The sequence below is a fragment of the Patiria miniata genome, unplaced genomic scaffold (genome assembly GCF_015706575.1).
Source record: "Patiria miniata isolate m_02_andy unplaced genomic scaffold, ASM1570657v1 HiC_scaffold_15, whole genome shotgun sequence".
NCBI lineage: Eukaryota > Metazoa > Echinodermata > Asteroidea > Valvatida > Asterinidae > Patiria > Patiria miniata.
In genome coordinates, this window is record NW_024037053.1 from 4,676,931 (window position 1) to 4,700,883 (window position 23,953).

At 38.6% G+C, this 23,953-nt stretch overlaps 1 protein-coding gene across 2 annotated transcripts; it reads left to right on the top strand.

Moving 5' to 3' along the window:
- The first annotated feature begins 3,200 nt into the window (after positions 1 to 3,200).
- LOC119722526 (very low-density lipoprotein receptor-like) lies at positions 3,201 to 21,994 on the top strand. Of its 2 annotated transcripts, none has more exons than XM_038192694.1 (13): positions 3,201 to 3,415; positions 3,904 to 4,014; positions 9,400 to 9,522; positions 12,956 to 13,075; positions 13,515 to 13,877; positions 14,060 to 14,179; positions 14,398 to 14,529; positions 15,004 to 15,418; positions 15,620 to 15,838; positions 16,059 to 16,459; positions 16,610 to 17,012; positions 17,326 to 17,461; positions 17,903 to 21,994. In XM_038192694.1, exons 1-13 carry the CDS (start codon positions 3,205 to 3,207, stop codon positions 17,927 to 17,929), a joined length of 2,781 nt encoding a protein of 926 aa, XP_038048622.1. In that variant the 5' UTR covers positions 3,201 to 3,204; the 3' UTR covers positions 17,930 to 21,994. The 2 variants fall into 2 exon arrangements, with proteins under 2 accessions (XP_038048622.1, XP_038048624.1); XM_038192696.1 differs by having other exon boundaries at positions 15,004 to 15,415; positions 15,617 to 15,838.
- Positions 21,995 to 23,953: the final 1,959 nt, after the last annotated feature.

Consider the following 23,953-nt stretch of genomic DNA (forward strand, 5'->3'; position numbering starts at 1 on the left):
CTGATCAATTCACCGCCCAGCACGAGACTGGCTATGAGTCCTTCAGCCTTGATATGTCCCTTCAGGGCCACCATACATGAGACCCGCCTTGCAGACTGGAAATGGCCCATCCTGTTACCGAAAGATGACCCTTGACCCCGAGTTCATGGAAAGGCACCCAGCGTGCGCACTTTCGGGGCTATCAAAGCATCACCAACCTTCATAACCAATAACATTATGTCTTGCCGCGTAACTTATACTACGGATGGAGTAATTTAAAAGGCAATCGTTTTGAGGTCAAGTTTCCAAGTTTGTGCATTGTCTTGTGAACTTCGTGCGTGATGTGACAGACGATTCCCTGGTACCCATTACTTTCCGAATCTTAGTGTGGAACTTCCCATTATACACACGAGTGTAAACCAGCGATAGATAGGTCATCAGAATTCTGTTTTGTTTTTTTCAGTGAGACGAGTTTATTTTTCGGGACAATTTTCGCACTCACTTTGATTTTAATTCCGGCTTTGGCTCCACTAAGAGCATTCACGTTCTGAAGTTGGATGGTTGAACGGGGGAGGGTCCTTTAAAAGTTTCTTTTTTTAATGTAGGCTTAGAGATTTTAGAGACTTCGCGTTAGTTCCGTGTGGTACATGTACAATGTCGGGCAATGTTTATTTTGTAAGCGATTTCGTTAATTCGAAGAGGTTGAAAAGTACGTAAAAGTTGAGAACCGAAACCGAAGCTTGAGAAATTGCCTGAAGCAGCCAGACCGCACAACTTTTTTTTTGCACAACTTGGATTTTAAAAAAATCATGTTCTTTTGAGAAATTGACGAGGTTGCTGCACCCTTTAAAGAAATAAAACGATCCTTTGTTTGGTTTAAATGGATCTAATGTAAAGTTATCCAATTCGTGAATGCATTTACCCCCTTGGAGGCAAACCTTTTCGCGGGAAAAAACTCAGTGACGTTCGCGGTTTTGTGAACACTGTCTGAGCGATCCGGCTCCTTGCCTGTACTGTGAAAGGGAACATTGATCGCGTGGCCTCACAAGGCGAAACCACAAATATGCATGGAATTACGCGCCGTAGTTCTCAAGCGCATCAAAAGGGTCCGGTTTAAGAAGGGGAGGTACACCCAGCTTAGATCCTTTACCAAAAATGGAGGGAATTTCCCTGGAAAAGATAAGTGGGGAAAAAATCATCATAAAAACTGCAAGCTATTATATTTTTATGTCGGTCTTCATAAAATTATAGTTTCAGAAATTAAGAATGACGTAGGCCTATACTTTATTGTTCTCAAACCATGGAGGAATGCTCAAACTGTGACACACTCATTTTTTAGTCCAAAATAGCCACATTTATAAACTTGAAGTCTATTATGACTAATTTTTTTTAAAAAAGTCGGTTCATAATTGTTTCGTTATAACGCTTTTAAGCTGTGTGATCCTTTCATTTCTGTGGGCCCACTCATAATACTTAATTCAAGTTTTCTGAAAGCTGAACGGCCAATAATACAGGTCGTATCATATATATGCCCTGTTAATTCACGCTCCCTGTAGTTCATCGTTGATAATATCACCCACCAAATATTGGCCTACTTTGTTGTGTAAACAAGCGTGACCTTCGGATCGGAAACTGCCTTGTTTACGTTATACACTGTATAGAATAAAACAAATAAAGCAAGTCACCCTGGCCTAGAGCAGAACAGAGACTCTCCCACATAAAAAGAATGAAAAACTCTGTTTAATACTGTATACGATGAGCAAGCCACTGCAGGTGTATATTTTAAATGATGTATAATTGACTTCTATATTTTGAAGTGTAAAAATCAGTAAACATAATTGTAGTGGTTATTTTTTGCTGGAATAAACCATTTTTGATAAAGTCTATGCCGGGGCAAAAACCAACAGTGAGTAAGTAATCTTCTCGACTACAATTTCCATCAACATTTTTTTGATCCTTTGTTTGGCCTATGTTCTGTTGTCAATAAAATTTACATTCGCACACTTGGCAAATTTGATAGGCCTAAGAAAATCCCTTGTTTTTACGTCGTGACCAGCGTGTGGCCTACAGCGGTTAACGCAAAGGAGTGCATCTTTATATACAATGATCGGAACTTTCTGATAACCCCCATCCATTCCCGGATATATTCAATTCAGGACCGCGATTTCCCTCACTGCGCCCCGGCACAAAGTGCCGACCCGAGTCCGGCCGGGAAAACTGCCAAGTTTGTTTCTCACGGTGTAGGGGCGGCCCCGTCGAATTCTTTCTAAACTTCGGGTGAGGCCTGAACAAAAATAATTTCCACCTCTTGCATGTCGCGCGCGCCGCAGTTACTTATGCAAACGAAATTTAACACAATTATTTAGCGAAACGAAAGTTTTTTTTATGGCATACTCCTCACGATTTTCGATATCTACTTGCTGAACGTTTCAAGAAAAATCAAACACTGACATCATTAACTTAAACTTTGAATTCTCCTTGATAATTCCTCGATTTTTGCGATAATTATTGCTGCGATTTTTTGGTGATGAATACATTTTAAATTGTGAATGATGGTTAACTTCCCATATCCGATACGGACCTAAATAATTCGCGGTTATAACATTGTGGGAGACATTAAAAACCTCGAAGGAAGTTATTTTAAACAGCGACAAATAATTGAGTTAAGTCAGTTCATAATATAGAAAATGCCTATATGGTGAAATCCAAAAATCCCTTCAAGTTCCATCTTTTGTCCATTTATGCCTACATTTTACATGAAATCTGAAATAACTGCTTGGTATGGCTAGTTATATATTTATATAATTTGATTCGTTGAGGTATATGAGGGAAGTGTTTGTGTGTTTGTAAGTTAGCCTCTAGTACAATTTGTAATTCTTGGTGCTTTTTTATTTTCAGTTGCTATAATAGTAGGCATTTTTAAATGAATGTAATATTTCTGTATTACATACATAATTTCATCATAATTGGGGCTTACAATAATTACAGCAAGTATATTTTGTCTATAGTTAGTCATGTGTGCAATTCGCATCGTGCATCATTAGAAATAAACTCGAGTGCATAAATATCGCTGGGTTATTTGGAGCTAGTGAATTTTCCCGTTGCAAATCCTGGCGTGGTTCCCTGCTTATCTTGGCAGAGTACCAAGTCCCATTCGATAGTGCGCGGCGCGGCAAACAGTTACGCACGAGTGTGTGACGTCATTCCAAAACATTACTACGGTGCATGGTCCGTACGCATATTCAGAATACACGATACGACTTAGGACTGAACCACGGCGTTCTGAGCTCTCAGGATTCTTCAATTCTATCGAGGAAATACTTCACTTTTTCTTATATTTATCAACCGGTGTGTTTATCAACTATGGAGAATACGCTGAAGACACTATCGGCGTTATTATTAGTGTTACTGGTGGTCTGCTTAACAGGAGTTAGAAGTAAGTATTGGTCAAAATATTTTGTCTTGTTTTGAGTGTTTGGGGTCGAGCGGAGGTGAGTGCACGAGGGCCGGCCCCACCATTTCGGCGCGACAGTAGTCGCGTTTATCGGGCACGGCTCGTAGGACTTAATGTTCATTTTAGATTTCGAATAACTCGATATTACATTGACATAAGCTATGAGAATTTGAATGAAGTATTTGTAAAATGTTTAGCAGGTTTGGTTTGTTGAAATGTGCCGTAAGTAACGCCTTAAGCCTTAGCCAAGCAATGAAGCTTCACATTTTGCCGGCCGGCGTTTTTTCCCGACCTAGCCGGTTGTTGGGCATCTTGCCAAAGCTGTTGCGACGGTTCACTGTTGGCAGGTTTTCCCTTGTCATTCGGCTGTGTACCTGTCCCCTTTTCGTCACATTTCATAATTCAACATGATAAATCAACTTCAAACACATTGTCCACGTTGTAACCAACACATTTAATCTTGTTTTTAGGTCAATGTGGACCCGACCAATTCAAGTGCGGGAACGGAAAATGTATCCCACAAATTTGGACTTGTGACCAGGAAGACGATTGCGGCGATTCTTCTGATGAAGCTGACTGTCGTAAGTATTTTTTTGTTCCCCCCCTTTTTTTTTTTAACTCTTTGTAAACTATTGAAGTACTTTTGTAGACTAGACTAGAGCATGAGATTGATATTTATGTTGAATGTAAACAAACCAATTTGTAACAAATGTAGCAAAATTGCCGCGCCAAAGCTCTTTTCTAACATTCATTTTGGTAGACTGTCACACTCCTCGGTTTGAAATGTTTCGAATTTGTTCACATTTTTGAAAATTTCCAAGGGTTTTTGTTGATGTTATCTTCGTTTGTTATGTTTATTCCATTTATGGGCTTGGCCGCTTTTTCGTTGTGCCATATCACTCAGTCACCATTGATTTAGAAGGGAAAAAACATGCTGCAGGGTCGTAGTAAAAATGCCGGGCGTGTTGACTCAATGTTATGATTTGGCAGGCAACTAGCGCGTCCCTGATTGGCTGGCTGCCATTTGTGATGATGTATTGCATTTTGTGAATCAGTGGGGCGATGCGTCATGAATTATTCATGTTGTGGTGTCATGCGATTGGTCAGTCATACATCGACTGAGGCCGTGCGACCAACTGGGTGGCTGGGCTGATGGGCTTGGCTCATTAGTATGCAGGACTTGGTAAATAGTGGCGTGGTCGTCTATGCAGGCGATTATTCATGTATCATGCTGTGTCATGTCATGAATTTGTTCAAAAGGCTTATCTCTCGAATTTTTGTTTAGGATTAACAGTGAAGAATTCCTTGACTGATGAATAATTTTAAAACCCAAGAATACAAACAGATTTCAGGCTGAGACAGAAAAATCAGTATTTTTTTTTTTTTTTTACTGATTATAAATTAAACTCAGTCATGCAACGTCATTATGTTGTTAATTAATAAAGCAACTTTCGGCTTTATATAAAAAAATTATTTACTTTGAAAGTTTTAAGACAGTTTTACCATATTTGGTACTGAAACGTGACCCTGTTTGCCCCCTTGCCGACCCTGTTATGATGAGTAAGGGGTGGGAAAAGGAAATAGGTTCTTAAGCAGACTCCATGCTGACTGTCTGGAAAAACCAAGTCATCCAATTGACCTCCGGATACTACATAAATGAGCCCCCTTCCTTGGGTTGTGTTCTCTCCTTCAGTGTTTTGATAGGAGTTTATGTTAAGGACTTTGGTTTTGACCTTGTTGCCAAAAACATATCCGACCTCGCAAACGGTGATGGAAAAATCTTGTGGGGAATCATACAGATGAATTCATTTGTATGCCCATGCGTTTAATCTCAAAACTCTGTTAACAGAATATCACAGTGAAATTAAAACCCCTTAAAACTAGTTATCATTTTAAGATCGATTACAAACATGGCTTTTAAGCTTAAGCCTTACTACTGAAGTATTTTTTTGAATGAAGTTAATCTGCATTAAGATTTTGAAGATAAAAATACTAGAGTAAACAAACGTGTTTTACCAAAATCCAAGTTAACCTTTATTTAGTGAACTGACTGCAGTTGATCCTTTGCATATTACTCATTAACCCTACTTGTCTATAGTATTATGGAACTAAAACTAAAGAAGTCAATTCAACATTTGGTTTTCCTATTCCCAGAACCAGCTCTTGTTAATCTCTTAGCTTTTTCTTAGAACAATACAGTGTATATACAATGAACTAAACAATGAAACGATGTAAGTAATGCACATGTAAACTGCCCACCCAGTGGCTAGGTAGACTGCTTAATTGTTAGGTATTGTAAGTCAAGAGATATGTGGGCCTATACCTAATCTGCTTGACTATAGTACATGTATTTAGTTGGCTTACCATAACCACCCTGTGGTGGTTTTCTAAAAAAGTTCTGGATAAGTTTGTCAAAAATGGGTTTTGGTGCAGTTTCAAAAAGCATCAGTGTGCTGAATTTCAACTACTGAATAAAAACCAAATGGCGGCTTCACTGTGACCTTTATACATACCAGTGCAGTAACCCTTGCCATACTACTGGCTATTTACATACATGTACATGGCACCACGGAAGTCTACGCCCAGTTTTACATGGAAATCTGGGTTTGCACAGTGGTTCCTCACACCCTATTTACATAAAAAGGAACCCATGCATGGTGTTTATTGTGGGAACAGCTCGCAATACTTCAACCCTTGTGCAAATTTCCTGTTGGTGGGGTGCTGTGGCTGGTACCTATTGAGAGTTTGGATTCATTTTTCAAAGGGTCTATGTGTTGTGGTATGCCTTGGTTGTATTGTACTGGGATTACGGTGAATTTAAGAGGCTTACAGAAATTTAAGATTGACCAAAATAGTATTTAGCAAAGGAACTCACCCGTCACAAAAAAAGGTGAACATTTTTCCTGAATAATTTCACGTAATTAGGGGGAATCGTGAACGAAATAAAACTTGGGTTATCCAGGATAAAACAAGTCACATTGATTCAGAAATGTGAAGTATGTTTCGCCCTGATTTTGAGACAATCAGAAAAGTTCTTCTTAAACTATCATCAGTCTTTTAAAGTCTTTTAAAAATGGTGTTTTCTTTTGTTTGTTAAATAATATGTGAAGTTGTGAAGTTTAAACATTTATAGAAAATAAAAAGCCACAGAAAGTTGGCAAATTCTGATGGTGGGCATAGCAGCCATCCTGTTGTTGCAAATGCTTGTCGTCTTTCATGTATCCCACACTGCCACGCATCAGGTGATGGACATGTAATCCCAAGATGATTTTTTTGTGAACGGGTTGCTCTGCAAAGAAACAGCCCCTGTGAAAACATGTTCAGTAATTAAATGGCTCTCATCCAAAAAAGGACCTACATCTGAAATCATAGTAAACTTGTGCCCACAGTCAATTAATTAGTGACCACACTTCCATGCTGATACAAATCGGCCATTCTGATTGGCTCGTGCTGCATAGTCATAACATGGCATGATGTGTCACTGTATGCACAATTTGGCCAGGTATCAAAATGAACTAGTTTGTTCAGGGCAGAAGTCAGAAAAAAATTTCATGCTCTTGCAAGAATAATACGGCGTTCTGGCTTTATTTCAAAATTTGTTTTTGACCAAACTGTAATTGTCGTTAAGATTTGATGAAATAAAATCAACAAGCTTAAATAAATGTGGTTGGGGAAAAAGGTCTTTTGAGCCACAAGAAACAAGACTTTTATTTGGTTGTCCTGTTGATGAAACAAAAGCATCCACCCTGGTAGGATGTCCATTAGATTGTGGTTTCTCCGCTTCTCTGCAAGCCTCATCCAATCACAGGCTTTATTCTCTGTGGTTTCAGCTCAGACCATCTCACAGTGGTGATGACTCAAACAAAATGCAAATTTCTTCCTTTCTCCCAATGTGTGGCTGCCTCTTAGCCTAGAGTTAATTGCCACGCTGATAATCACTAAATATATTGGATTTCTGTACTTACCATCAGCCTTTTCTGTTACAGCTTTGGTATTTTCTTTTTGCCAATAAGTGGTTGTGGTTGGAAAATAAATTAGGAATATTTTTTGGTTTTCATTTCACCGCCTCACTTAAACGAGGACAGCAGATTTTCATTTTGCCCGCAGAAAGGAGAAGTATAAACAATGAAAACAAAACAAAAAAACGCTTGTTGCATCGCCTGATTTTTTAAAGTAGCTTCAGACCTTTTTTCACCCCAAATCAACCCTAAAAAAGGATTGATTTATTGAAGACATAAAAGATTAACGATGAAAAGTAGACATGTATAAACCTATCCAAGTTTATGGACGGAAAAGGGTTGTATTTGATATAGCTGTTTATTTTACTTTCTGCTGGTATTTTAAATCATATACTTACTTGGAAGGATATGATTTCAAAGCGGAAATTTTTCATCATACTCGTAATTTAAAATAAAAATCTTGAAAAGCTGGTACTTTTTCCAGCTATTTTTTAAATGTGACTAAATTCCATCCGAAGGATTGTGTCCGACATCAAATGGCAAATACATAGAAATAGAAATTTTTTAAGGCAAAGTATCAACAAAGACTCTATTTTCAAATCATTCAGTGGTACTAATATCCATAAAAAGCAACAGGCTTTGTCTATATAAATAATGCCTGGAAATTGTTTGCAAGGGCAACAGCTGAATTGTTTCCTGTTTTCACAGGTGTGGCCCATTGATTTTGTTCCCCGCAGACGACACAAAAGTGACCTTAACCCTATCGTAACCTCAAAAACAAAAGACTTAGAAGGCTGTAAAGCTATAAATACCAATTCAATATTCGAAAATAGAAGCAAAAAAAAATCCCCGATTGATTTTTCAAACTTATTCTCAATGGACTCATGGTCAAATAGTTTTTGGTTTGAAAACAATTCTAGCATCCCTTCATTTACACCGATTTTGGGCCGAAACATGAGAATAACATTTTCTTTCCTTTTTCTAAGAGTGTTATTATTATTTATGTTTTATACCTTGTAAAGAATATAGCAGTTGGACCGCTGGGTGACTTGATCTGGCAAAGATGTTTGCGTTTTGCTATTCTTGCACACCTGGGAAGGACCAGGGCAGTGCAATATTGCTTAGCGTGCATTTTCACCGATTTTTTGGGGTATTCTTGGGAATTGTTGAGAAAATGGGAAAAACATCTGGATGGTAGGGGAAAGGGTGTTGCAGAATCAACATGTTGCAAGTTTACAGTGTTTGCAGATGTGAAATTTCACACCACCTATTATTTGGAGACTGAAGAATTTTTTTTTTTTTAAAGAAATGAAAAACAGAACATGTTTTGAAAGCTGGATATTTAACTTAATTTTGAGATTTTGGTCTTTGTAAGCTTCTTAAATTTTGCAAGACTTGTTGAGTGTTATGTTGGAAACAATTTCCGGTAATAATTTTGCAAAACAAACTCCAACTGAATGTCCTTGCAGAGTGAAATATGTTGCCATTCATGATCTGGCGATCACCACGTGGTGTGGCCAGCTCTTCTCATTCCACAAGGCCGAATGTACGCTTTCACACCTGCTGTAATAATAAGGGCCGCTTTCCTGCAGGTTGCCTGAAGGTCGTGGGTTCAGAAACACTAAAGGACAGGTCAGCACGTATATCTGCACCATGCTGGCGTTGTATGGTGCTGTGAAGTGCCGAAACACGCTGGGAATTGTGTTCAAGTGGCGGTGGGAAGCCTGTAAGGTGTATGGCCTCATACACTTGTGGCTCAATAAAAAAAAAATCCAATAAGGTTGAACGTGCCGAACAAGGTCAATTGATATATTTCATGGAAAATAATGCAAATTTTGTGAAAATGAATTTCCACAATTTATGCAATCATTTAAGTGTAAATTATTTAAATTTAATGTTAAATTTGGTATGTTGAGGGATATTGGATCTGATAGAATTATTTTTTTATTTTATTGGACCCCTTTAAAACAAATTGTTGATGTTGGTATTTTTGTGTGTATTTTACAGCACCCAGAACATGTAGTTCTACAGAGTTTGAATGCAGGAGTGAGCACTGTATCCCAGGAAGATGGCATTGCGACGGTGATCTAGATTGCGCTGATGGTTCCGATGAGGACGCCTCTCGATGTGGTAGGTTTATCCCTCCCCCATCGATTCCCCGCCCACAATTGAAATACTCCCCAGATATACATGGCACTAATACAACAAGCCTAATTTAAATCAAATCTGTTAAAAAATGCACCACTAAATGTATGCCAAAATTGTTGAAAAGCAACACGTGCATGATGGCATATTATGTGCAGAGATTTGATTTCAGAGTTTATCAAGAGCTTTATTTACTAGGAAATGGGGCAGACAAGTTTGATAAAGACTCTATTTGCAATGTTTTAATCTTATCGCAAAAACATAACGCTTTGGGACGAGTAGTTAAGTATACAGGACGATAAGTTTGTTGATAGTTTTGATACCTCCCAGAGTTTTCGAGTTTGACCCAGTATTGTCTCCCATACAAATTATGTTGACTGTTGTGCTTATAAATTCCAAAGTACAGTACCTTGACTTTGTTATTGTATCTCTGTCTGTTTAGTGCAGTTTGCAATATTTAACATGAAACTAAAAGGCCCTCATTCTGTATGCGCTATTTCGAACCCAAATAGAACACGTCAAAAAATGGACAAAATCTGAAATAGATTTCTTTCCGGAATGAATAGTTGCAACCATTTAGTTCAAACTCCTGTAAACAAAACATGTGTAGCTGTTGTTTACAAGTGCCAGTATTTTACCTTCAAGTGTTCCTGATAAAAACCACAGCTTCCAGTGCATGATATGCCCCTCATTGCTAACAGCAAGCTTGAATAAAAAAAAAGTCCAACTTGAGGGAAAACTGAAAAACCTGTTTTTGTGCAAATGTCCCATCGTGAACGGAAGAAGAATTAGGCCTCTTTCGATGCCCCCTGGTGACGTTTGACCTACCGAGCTCACCTTACCCTGGAAATGAACCTGTCTCCCCTAGACCCTTTTACATTGAGAGGCCGCAAGGGGGAAACGCATACCGATGGAAGCTTTGGGTCACAAAACTCAACCTTTTAAAAGGGTATGGTGGCAAAATTCTGCCAAACCGATTGGAAATGTTAATAAACGGTTGACTTGCTTTGCTTAATAAATTCAAAACTCCATAAAATTTGGGATCTGTGGGTTTCCGGTTTGATAAAAAATGGAACCAAACTACCAAAGATGTATTGTGCGCCGGTTTCCTGTTCTTTCTCGAAATGGATTTCAGGTTAAACTTTTGAACTTTGTGACTTAATAATACATTTCAATAAATGATGGAAAGTGATCATATAATTTTTCCCAGCAAGTAACTAGGAACATTGGTTGTTTGGTCAAAACTTGCTGTTTCACTAGTTTCATAAATGCATAGATAGTTGCTACTTGCTAGCAGATTGGTCATTCCGTATAATTCTCCTCATTGAAAATTAACACTAAAATAGCACATTCATTTCCCGTTCCCATAAATTAAAAAAGAAATCTTCCTGGAAGATGGTTTATTCTGAGGAATATGGTTTGGAATATTTTCCTGGTCACCTATTTTTTTTTCCTTTCTAATTTCCTCTTGGTCACCCCATCTACCTGCATACATAAAAAGTCTGACCCTAGCCCAACGCACTTCTACAACTAATTTAAATGCCATTACTGCAACTCAATGACGTTCCCAGGCTAGTCTGTCTAAGGGGGCTGGCTCTGTTAAGGTCACTCGTGATGAGTTTCCCAGCTAGTTGTGGAATGGCATGATGTCTGGCCACTTACAAAATAAATTGCGTTTCAAGGTTTTCAAAATCTAGCCTGAATTTTGACCAGGAATTACTGAACAAATTTGTTAAACTTAAGGTTTATAATATTGACCTGTTCTGTGGAAAAAGTTCCATTTCATTTACTACACAATGTAATCAGATTGGAAAGTATTCACTATGTGAAGAGTTTTGAGGAAGTTTTTCAGACAGTTTCCATGGTTGGGCATTTTGAAAAGAATCCCACAATCCCAACCTGCAGGGCACTCAAACCGCAATGCACCCTTTTCAGGGAAAGAAATGAAAAGTTTGCAAGCCCTTTTGTTAGTCGTTCTTGCGCATAAATTCCAGCTCTATTGATATTCGTAATGAGCTGCCTGGTCGGGCCAGGTGCTTTTGTCGGCTGTACCTTTACAAAAAATGCAAATCCTTTGTAGGGGATTTTAGTAGAGTATACCTTATATGTACGTGTATGTATGACGTACATGTACATGGTGCTAATATGGACATTGCATTGCACACAAAATGCTGGGTCATTCATACTAGTGTCTGGAATTAATCCGCTGTGGGAATATTGACTCTTATTCACTTGCCTCAGAGTTGACATAATAAAAGGATTATTTGAAATGTACTGGACGAATCATTAACCTTTTCCCTACTTAAATTTGTAAAATATTGTTTTGTAAAATAATTGACAATTTCAGTCAACTCGGGCCATTGAAGCAAGCAATAGGAAACACAATAGGAAATTTTGTTAAACAATTTTTTTAAGATCAACCGTGACAGGGAAGTTAATACTCTGTGAAAATTTACAGGAAAAGATCAAAGAAATGGTGGGCTGTATATGTGTGGGCGTTAACACTCTTGAAAAGGAATGCAATGTTTAGAATGATTATGCTTGCCTGCTTCTGGTCAGACATTACATAACACTTACCTATGCAGATGAGGTGAAAATATGGCATGATGGGCTGTTCAGTTTATGGTTGGGTGGCCCACGGAATGTCAACAAACTCACCAACTGTTTATTAGTCCTCTGTATATTTTAAACACCTGTTGAGTTTCCCAGCTAGAAAATAAAATGTGCATGGGAAAATTTCAGTCTAAATTCTCCCTGGAATTGTGTATTTTAGGGGTTTTTTGGGGGGGAGGAGGGCAGTGGAGGTAAAGATGGCATATAAAATCCACCTTTTTTAAAAAGTAGACCAAGTTGAATTTGTTCTCACCAAAGTAAAATAGTAGTAACCACTGGGGAAAACGGGGATTTGTTCTGTATTTGTGAACCGTCACCAGTGCTGCTTGCTGATTGGCCAGATTGTTGAGCAAATTTGCATCAGACCCAGACAATTCAGCCCAGTTATTTTTGCTAGTTCAAGTGTTTTTACCATACTGTTGTGTGAATGGTGCTAGCGAAATAGGATAATTGCTGGTAAAAAGTACAAGTTCGGGGTGGTTCAATAAACTTTCAACGCTGGTTTTCCAAAATATTGGACACATTTGTTCACATAATGATTAAGCAATACTTGATCAAGCCTAAAAGACTGATGTTTTTAGATAAAATATTTTCATTGCCCTAAATTGTTAAAAAAGCGAAAACATAAATAAAACAATTTAACAACCAAATTGATAGAGACAAAAGATGTGAAACTGTAATCATGTTTGAGTGGTTTACAAAATTTAAAATGATCATAACCAAAATGATCATAACCATATCCTTAATAATACAGCAATCGATTATGTTATTATTCAGATTTTATTTTTGTTTTTGGCCATTGCAGCCCAAAAGACCTGTCGAGCCGACCAGTTTAGTTGTGGTGAGAGTAGCACCTGCATCCCTAGGGGCTGGGTTTGCGATCATGATCTGGACTGCGAAAACGGCCTGGATGAGATGGATTGTGGTAAGTAAATTGTCTTTTTTTTTTTAGTCAATGTTTGGCTGTCTTGAGACTTCCCTTAAAAAATTACATCAGTTTTTCTGTTTGACCTGCCTGCTGAAAAGTATTCCCCCATCATATAAAATAGTGATCTTTCATCCGTAACAGAAAAAGTACTTTTAAATCGGCAGCTGTTCTATAAATTGTCTGTTGCATAAGGTAACTTGATATGAACATCATCAAATGCTTTAACAGGTTGTTTTACGATGTACTTTTGCATGTGTTTGTTGATGGTTTGAGGGAAGTTACAATTGAATTTAACATTTGAAATTGCTTGAGTCCGTTCTGTCTTCATGTTAATGTCAAGTGAATTTCAAGATGTCGGTAATAGTCATTTCATGGAGACGTTTATTTAGCTGTGATTCTTATAATCATCTGAATTTGATCTGTTGTTCATTTGCAGCCGAGGTGACGTGCCCAGCCAACGCGTTCACATGCAGCAACCAGAAGTGCATCACGATCCGCTGGCACTGCGACCACGAAGATGACTGCGGTGATAACTCCGACGAGCAAGGTTGTCCGGAGCCCACCTGTGCCCCGACCGAGTTCCGCTGCAACAACTCCTTCTGTATCCCCCAGCGCTGGGTCTGTGACGGGGACAGTGATTGCTTGGATCACTCAGACGAGCCGGCTTCGTGCGAGGCCACGCCCTCCACACCTTGTACTAACAGAGAGTTCGCTTGCTCCAACGGGGATTGCATTCACGAATCGTGGAACTGCGACGGAGATAGGGACTGTGTTGATGGATCCGATGAACTTGATTGTAGTAAGTATAATTTTACTAAAAAAAGTAATTTTTAAGAAATTTCCTTGAAAAAAAATTGTTCTAGTATTCAAAGTTCTGTTAGTAACAAGTCAGATTTGGAAAAACTTCCTTAAATTGATTCTTCGTGTTTTAATTGATTGATTGATTAATAATTTGTACGTCTTTTTCCCGCAACCTTCCAGGACTGGAGACTTGCGCCGGCTTCCAGTTTACATGTGACAATGGCATGTGCATTGATGGCTCCAAACAATGCGACTCGGTGCATGATTGTGTTGATGGTTCTGATGAGACCGGGTGCTCTGGTAAGTTTTTCAGGAAGAAATCAAATTTGTTGAGAAATTTATCAAATTTAGGCAAAACTTTAACTAGGAATTGACATTTTCGCTGTTCATAAGATCATATTGAGATGATATAAGAAGAGATTAGTTTCAAATTCATAAATGGGAAGTTTGGGGGTTTAATTTATCATAGTAATAATAAAGAGTAAAACTAATTAATTTGTGTTCACATTCTTTTTCAGTACCTTCTAGTCAATGTCAAGAGTACACTGAGTTTCAGTGCCCCAGCGGAGTCTGTATTTCAATGGACCGAGTCTGTGATCAGCAGAACGACTGTGGAAGTTGGGAGGACGAACCAACGGGCAACGTTTGCTGTGAGTTGATTTTTCTGATAACCGAAGGGTTGAAGGAGATATTGTACCTAAGCCTATCAAATGTCCCGTCAGAAGTAAATCACAAGTCAGTTCACAAGTGCGATCACAAGTAACCGGGCATGAATATTATGAATATTATGAATATTATGAATATTATGAATACGTGAATATTATGAATACATGAATATGAATGTATATAATTTTTTTCCGGCTGATTGGAATAACTTGTTACTTGATTTGGAACTGGATGAGTTGTGATGGACTTGTGATAGAACCGTAGCGACAAGAGATCGCGTCTTTAAACCAGGGAAAGGGGTTGACAGTTATTTTCCAGTACATCTCAGGTTGTAAAGCTGATAATTATCGTCGTCGCTTCCTTGCTCATTATTGTAAATATGAAAATGGAGATATGTAGATACATTTGTTAAGTATTGGAAGTATTTTGTAACAAACTTTTTATTTGTACTCACTTAGATACCAACGAGTGCGATGTCAACAAAGGTGGTTGCCATCACGACTGTACCGACCTCCCAAACGGTTTCTACTGCTCGTGTCGTTCCGGCTACGAGCTTATTGACGGCCGCTGCAACGACATCAACGAATGTAAGACCATCCCTGGTATCTGTAGTCAGCGCTGCGACAACCTAGAAGGTCACTACAAGTGCACCTGCGACGACGGCTACATCCTGGAGCACAACACACACTGCCGAGCCACGGGACCTGACCCTCTGATCTTATTCGCCAACCGACATGACATCCGGTCCTTCGACGTCCATACCCGACTCTACAGGCCGCTGTACTCCAACCTCGAGAGCGCCGTGGCTTTAGACTTTGATGTTCAGTCTGATTCTCTCTTGTGGACTGACGTGGCTGATGAAAAAATCTACGTGTAAGTATTAATCAAAATTTCCATCGATGTACATATTTTTTCTCAGTATTGCATGATTTCCAAGTCGTTTTACAGAGACTTTTTGAACACTAGTGCAAAATTGCTGCACGATGCCACAGCAAATTGTCTTGGTATTTCTGAAGCGGTTTTGTTTTGTTTTTGAGTTTTTCTGAAGGTTTAACGTCTCTTGTTTTTCTTCAGGGGTGATTTCCAGGCTGGCACGAACAATCCTATCGCGCTCATGGACCGCGTCGAGACTGCTGACGGAATCGCCATGGATTGGATCTATCGTAAGGTCTACTGGACCGACACTGGTAACAACTCGGTGGGCGTGACATGCTTCAACACAGGAGACACGAAGACACTCTATACTGAAAACATCGACGAACCAAGAGCAATTGTCGTGGATCCAGAAACTGGGTAAGTCTACTATTTTCCTTCATTTTTGCAAAGTGTACCAACAACTTTGTATTTATTTCAATTAAATTCAGTACCTGATCTCCATGGAGGAGATTTTTCATGAATGTCTCCCTGAAGATAGTAGAGTAGTTACCAAAGATCAGCCTTGAGATATTGTAAATAAATGAGTTTCCTTTGATTGGTTATCCTGATGTGTGTGGTGTTTTTTTTTAACTTCCAGGTTTATGTTTTGGACTGAGTGGGGACAGAAGCCGAGCATCGAGAGGGCAGGCATGAACGGCAACTTCCGTTCTTCGATCGTTACTATCGAGATACAGTGGCCCAACGGTATGGCCATCGACTATGCAAGTGAGATGCTGTACTGGATCGACGCCAAGCTACACACCCTCAGCACCGTAGATTTCAACGGTAACAACCGCCGCACCATCCTGGAGAGCCACTCCCTCCTGCCTCACCCGTTCTCCATCTCCGTCTTCGAGGACCACGTCTACTGGACGGACTGGGAGAGAGAGTGCATCACGAGAGCGAATAAATTCACCGGCATGGATCGGGAAACACTCCTGACAACACTCTACTCACCCATGGATATCCAGATCTACCATCCGCTCCGTCAGCCAAACCGTAAGCATCAACTCTCATCTTCTCTTCAACTGAAACAGTCAGTTCCATTCAACTAGACAAGCTCTATCTTGTTTTGTTCAAGGAATGTTATAAATGTTCTACAGTGCTCCAAATGCCTTTCTTAATTGGCTGTTTGTGATTTTGTTGCAGGTACATCAAACCGTTGTGGAAGCGACAACGGTGGTTGTTCTCACCTCTGCGTCGTAGCTCCCCATATCTCGGAGAGCTCAGCTCCATACACCTGCCTGTGCCCTGACGGCGTAGATCTCCTTCCAGACATGCGTACCTGCCGGGGTTCCTTCCCCCAACCACCCCATGTTCCCGATGTCTCCACATCCAAGCCCCAGCCTACCGCCATTGTCAAACCTACAACCATGAGCAACGAAATACTGAAACCGGATACCAAGACCACAAGTCCCGACGACAACAACAACGTAGTGAAACCAAGACCACAAGAGGGAGACCACGACGGGCCCCCCGTCTTTGTTCCTATTGCAATCGGCATCTTTTTCGTGCTGTGCGTTTTGGTCCTCATAGCTGTTGTTGTCTACAGGTGAGTGCCATATTGCCAGTTGATGATTTGTTCACAATGGCTGCTTGTGACTTGTGACTTCACATTCTTCCACACTTCTAGTATGCATGCCGTTAGTTTGTTGACAAACTGGAATTTGCTGATCAATTCTGGGTACAGAATCAATTGCCTCAATTTGGATGGATTTAAAATTACACTATGCTATCTGAGGGGGTACATCAGCTTACGGGTGCCATTTTGTCCATATATTTGCTCGCAGTACACAAAGAAAAGTACTTAAAATCCAGTGTATTTTAATTCAGTCTTCTTATTTTGTTTTTTTTCTTATTTGCAGGAAATATTTCAGAAACTCAAAGCGCACCATGCATTTTGACAACCCCGTTTACCGCAAGACGACAGAAAACCAGTTTTGTTTATCACAGCCTAACGCTTACGAGCACAACCCAGGAGGAGGGAAAGCTTACAAGCCTGTAAGTATCTCACAGATTAACCTTATCTTACAAAAGTCTGATTTTGTACCAAGTACATGTATGTCAGTTTTTGCTGTAATGTCTGTACAATGTTCAGGGACACACTTGGCTCTGTGCCAGGAATCAACTTGATAAACCCTTACCTTAGGCTGGTGGCTTCTTAACCAGATCACATCAGCAGGTGTTTTGGGATCTCAGGCCTCTAGCAATAAGATCTTTCTTTTGGTTAAGTTCTGTCAGTGCTGCTGTACATGCTTAAAGAAGCAAGGATAGTTACATAACCAAAGGGTCTGGGAGTAGAGGAACACAATTTTCTAGCAGGATCCATTTCTAGTTTTTGGTAGTAATATTTTCCCCCAAAACAAGAGTAAAAGATCCTTCAAAAGTGTTTTGACGATTTCTTCATTTTGTTTACATTTCGGATTTTGTTTCCTTTTACAGATAATGAATCCAGATGATGTAGCATAGCCTTCTTTGAGAGTTGAAGAAAACTAGGATTCGTCATTGATGCAATCGAGCCAGCATCTTCGCAGGCATGTTTCTTGTAAATAATTATTGTCTTCACTTGTCGCTAGAATTAGAAATTCAAAATCTATAAAAAAAAAAAAAGCTAAGAAAAAAAAAATTAGAGTAGGGTGTAAGCGGTGACACATGGAGATTAAGAATGGTGTGCAAAAAACTTTGATGCGTTTTTTGTACATTTGAACAAAGGAAAAAACTTTTTAAAATTGTGGTTAAAAAGTCTGTAGAGAATAATAGATTAGAAAATGTTAGATCAGTTTGTAGGATAGTCTAGAAAACTTGTGGAAATTCACTTCAATTGCATTGATGACGAAACTAGGTAATTTAAGGAACATATGTATTTATTATTTGGAAAGGAATCTATTTTGGACACATCAGAGTGCAGTCAACACTGGGAGGAAATACTCCACAGAACGAGTTTTTATTTTCGCTTCTTGAAAGATGCTTTTTTGGGTTTTGTTTGTTATTGCTCAAAACGGAAGAAAACAAGATTTAGTTGAATGTACTTTGATTTGTATCAAATGAATTGGGGGCGGTGGTGTCGCTGACGTCATTGCTATCATGGAAGAGTTGCGATGGGGTACCATGACACGTTCCTCCATGACCACTCGCTAACCATGAGGCGGAAGATTGGAGAACTGAACGAAGAAAACTAAAAAAAGAAAGAAATACGAGCCCCCTTTAGCCAACTCCTTGCAATACAATAAAATGCTGGTATATTACGCTAGGTGCACCAGCGCAAGAATTGCTATTGTATAGTTTATTAAAAAAAAAAAAAAAATGTGTTCCTTATTATGCAAATGCAATGCAAAGAAGTGTTCATTGTGTATAGGACGATTATTTGTGCGTAATAAATTGAAAAGCTCATTCAAAAGCGGGCAAATTTCAAGAAATATTACCAAAGCAATGAAAGTTGCAGCACTTTTTGTTGACAGAATTTAGGCAGCTGAGATAGTTGTGGGATAAAAATGCACCGATTTAAGTAATTAATAGCATATCCGAAACACTGCACGCATGTAAATATTTTGTCAGTGTGGGAGGAAAATTTGAAATATATTAACACTTAAAATTTGGGGCAAATAGTATTGAAAGACACAAATCTGGTCATGGTAGTTTTTTGTTTGGCATTCTGGAGCACTTGGACGGGGTTTCAGAAATAAAAAACTAGCCAGTAACAATGAATCCTAAAGTACATCTTCTGTTGAGGCATGTGGTATGCTGAAAAGTCCAAAAAACTATGCAGTTAAAGGGTACAGTTTTTTGAAGGGTACAGTTTTTAAACCTGCCAAGCACGGTCGTGCCCTCTAGTCTGGTAGCGATTAGGCTGTAAAGCAGCACGTCTTTGATACCTGTACTTGTATCGACCAGATCAGTCGAGTACTAACTGTATTTGGGACTTGTTATTTATTATTACTTTACATATTGCAAATATTTACATATACATATTTATGATATAAATATATATATATGTTGTAGGAACAGTCATACACAGTAGCTTTATGTAAACATGCAAAGTCGTTTTTATTTACCGTGTCCATGATAAACAGTTTTTTTTTGGGGGGGGGTGAAAATCCCAAGTTATGTTGTTTTCTGGTGGCCCAGAAAGGCCATCGTATCTTATGTATATATAACCGCTTTTTGTTTTTTGTTTCATATGTACTCAAATTTGTATATATTATAAAAAAGAGATATAATTTTGTATAAACTGACATTTAAGTAGTGCCCTGCATGGAAGGAGGCCCCACAAAAAACCTGACGATTTTGTCAGATGTATTTATTTTATTTTACTTTAACTCTTTTTGTTGAAGTTATTTTCGTACTTTAATTTACTGCATGTCATCTCGCTAGTGTAGAAATGTACATGATTGTGGACGTGCACAGACTGCAGGAGTCTCTTTGAAATTGAGCAATATATTAGGAGATTCCTGCATCTGAAAGTATACACGTCTCAATCTCAAGTTGGTAGATTGTACATATGTAAATAGTGTTGTAGGTACATATTAAAAAAAAAACATCAGCATTGCTAGTTGGTGACCAAAAAAATGTAAAAAAACAAAAACCAGTAAAAAAAATTAGAATTAGAGTTTAGGAACCTTAGTGTTGATGTAGGTGTATAAAAGAGTGTATCAAGAACTTGTGAATATTGTATTTATCAGGAAATCGGAACCTTAAATATGACAAAGAGTTTGTAAACGTTGGAATTCTCGGAGGTGAAGCAGCAATGTTTCTGGACTGGCTGTTCAAAAACAAGCAGAAATATCTTCACTTTTGAAAGTTTGCAACATCTTTTCATGAGGGAGTTCATCATTCCGATGGCTGTATATAATAACTCCAAAAATATTTAGACCTGGGTCTGTTTTATTCTTTTCTCTCTTTTTTTTCCCTTCATTTTTCCCCCTACAAAGTTATCCTCTCTGTGAAGAGGCCAAGAAAGTTAATTTTAAGCAGCTCAGATAATTCCGAAAAGGATGAAGATTTTACTTTATTCATAACCAAGCAAAAACAGATGTATTTTTTGTTTGTTTATTCAGGACATTTTTCAGTTTTTTTTTTGTTTCATTTGATGATAGAAATTACCCAGAAAAGAGTTTTCTCTGCTCGCTCCGAATGATGCGATTAGTAAGACCAACTAGCCAGAGAGGAAAAGAAAGTATTTTAATTTATGTTTCTTTGTTTCTGATTTTGATGTTGTAATAGTCTTATATTTATTTAGAAATGTGATGTAGGATTCAATGTAAGAAGAAAGTGCACTTTTACATCCAAGAACATTTCTGTTTGGTATTTTTAGGCGATTTGGTTTTTTTCTTCAATTCAGTCCACTTGAAATCAATACTTTGTGTTGAAATTAATTTGCACTTTTCATGTCGAAATTATCAACTTGAATGTTCAGTTGGGAAAACAATGACATTTAAGTTCTGAGCGAAAACAAAGGGTTATACATTTCAAGAAGCGATTCCAAAGGTCTGTTTATATGTACAAAGATATTTGATACACAGTGTTTGGATGTAAATGATCATTTTCCTGAGCATTTTTTGACTATTGTAGGGAAAAGCAAAGCAATGTTGTGCCGCATTTTGTGAAGAGAATTGTGCTTATTTATTGTGATACCAATGTAAGAGGTACGTTTGACTGTACACGCACGAGTCCGTTGGCAGTGTCAAAGTTGTTTTTATAAACTTGAAAAAAAATTGGATGCAACGTTTCTGATTATGCGTAGTTTAAGGTTGTAGCATTTTTGAAAAGTTAATGTGCTCAAATGGTAGGGAAAAAACCGAACTGCCTTTAATTGTTAACCATCATTAGGTAATTGAAACGTCTAGTACCCAGACTGCAGCAGTGTAGACATAGAATTATGAAAAGTAGTCCGGGTCATTTATGGCACAATCCAAACGTACCGTGTTCCGTTCAGTCGGTTTTAACTGTCGTAATTCCAAGTGTGTGTAGTAAAAATTGATCCTTGAAGATTTGCAGATTTTACGGCTTCTGCTTCAAAGCACATTCAATGTCACTTGTGTGCATTGTGCTTAATCATAAGGGTACAATTTGCATTTCTGAAGCACACTATAAACGTTGATACCCTCCTTTTTTGAAAAAAAAACCACTTCGTAAAATCTCGGAAGTTGTACAATTTATGTCAAAACCGCAATATGCAGGAACAGAATTTTATGCTGGTAGAAATATGTCATGTGGTGTTTGAGAATTGCTGACCACAATAATGCGAGAAATCTCGTTTAATGTGTTGTAAATGTTTCGTGTTTTTGCTGAATGTTAACCGTAAATCCAACCATATGCACTTCACATGTTTTGGTACCTAACTTAGACAATAATTCTAATTTCTATGGTCGTTTCACAAACTTCATTGAAAAAAAGACTCCTGAAATTCCCAATCGAGAATTTTCTCTGCTAGCCGAGTTACATTTTACGGAGCCTTGAGCTGGCAAATAAAATTCTTCTCTTTTGTCCGAGTTGTTAAGGTACCAGCTTATATAAACGCCTACTATGTATAAAAGTGAAGAATATCGGTTATATTATAAAAGTTGGGATTTGTACAGTGTAGATTGCTCTCTGTTATTTTGTTTCATATAAATAGCCACCTTCCATCCACGTTATAAATAAATTTACAAGAAGAAAAAAAAGAAGATTTTGTTGATGCTTCTTCTTTGACCGAGTATGTCCGTTGATTACATTACTTATTAAATTATCTCGGGTATCGTTTTAAAGATTGGTTTAAAGTTTAAACACTTGAGGCTTTGAGTTGGAAAAGTAGTTCAGAGAAATTACCCACGCCAAGGCACTGACCCACTTTAGTCTCGTTAATAGGTATAATACGCGAACAATTCCACCCTTTGTTCAGTGGTCCCACTCCGCGTTTTTGTACGGTAGTGGTCCCCCGATTCTTTTTGTGTGAAACAAAGTTGGCAATGTTCCTAGTTTATCTTTTGTGTGGCAGTACCGCGGTGGTCCAGCAGGCATTGTTTGGCTGTGTTTTGGCTGCGAGTTCCCCATCACAACGGGGAAAGCACCCCCTACCTGACTACCTCCAGCACGTAGACACTTTCCTATTATTATTTTTCCAAATAATTAATAGAATTATTATAATGCGACTTGGAGTAAACTTCCGATTAAATTGTCAAATCGATTTAGTTGCAAACCAAACAAAGTTCGATTGACGTCATGCGCCACAGTTTGATCAGGTATGATCGAATGGTTTAATCTTCAAAAAGCATTTTATTCATTGATTCTTTGTTACTTTATCAAATTGTAATGATTTAGCTGCTAAATTTAAGCAGTGTGTTTGTAAGGCTTCACAAAATGAATTTTAAAAAGCTGGTAAGGCGATGACGTAATGCGGTCATTGCCCGTGTATGTAAAGTATGCCCAGGCTTTTTCCCGCTACAATTCTCAACGAACTCTTCATGTCGTGAACACTGAAAAATCGATACCGACATTTCATAGTGCATTTACCGAAACAGACTAATCGATAATTCACCCCACGACGTAAAACTTCATAAGGTATCTGGACACTCTATCTTTTGCCAATATCAACCACACGTCAGTTCACAGTTCTTTTATTCCCAAATTATGGATATGTTCAGTTTCGGTGACAGCTGCATGTCTTCTAGTACAAAAATTGCAGATTTATATTTCGAGTACCTTGTATGTATAACTAACATTAACTAAAGGCACATTCCGAATTTGATCGTTGTGACTTTGGATATTAACTAGCCGTGATAGAAACTTTTGTGCTCTTTGCCCAGCCTCGGCCGAGTGTCTTCTTTTTATCGATCCACGAAATTCGTTACCTTTTGTGCCATTTAAAAAAAGTACCAGTACTTTTTTCCCCCGTTGGTCAATATGAGCTCTCTTTGTTTGCAAACATCAGTCAGAGCAGCAGGGCGTAGGCGTAGCCAGCTTTTTTTTGGGGGGGGGGGGTTGTATTTACGGACATGTATTATTTTTGTTCACCAGTGCTTACCCCCTCCCCCCCAATAAGTGTAAAGAGTTCTTTCAACAAGAGCCTTTTCTCTGATCAAGTGCCCTTAAAAAAAGTCGTGCCCCTTTTTTTGGGGGGGGGGGTTGAAATCAGCTGTTTCGGAAGTTCTTTTTTTTAATTTTTTTTTTATTTAGCGCATTATTATCGTCTGTTTTGAACAGCGCCCCCATCTACAGATAATATCTCCTCCCTATTTGATTTTACAGAGGCCAAGTGTCCGGCGAAAAAAAGGGTGTTTACCGTTTTCAGCACGGATGTGCAAGTGCCCTTTTCAAGAAATTTCTACCCCCCCCCCCCCCCCCCATAAAACTTACCTTGCTGCGCCCCTGCTGAGCTGAATGGAGCCCAAACAAATTATTTTATACGGTTTGTGCGCGGCGGACGCGTCGACGGCAGACCGTTTCGTTCCCATCCGGTATCCCGAATATAAAATTACCGAAACAATAATGAAATGCGACAAATAGAATCATGAAAAT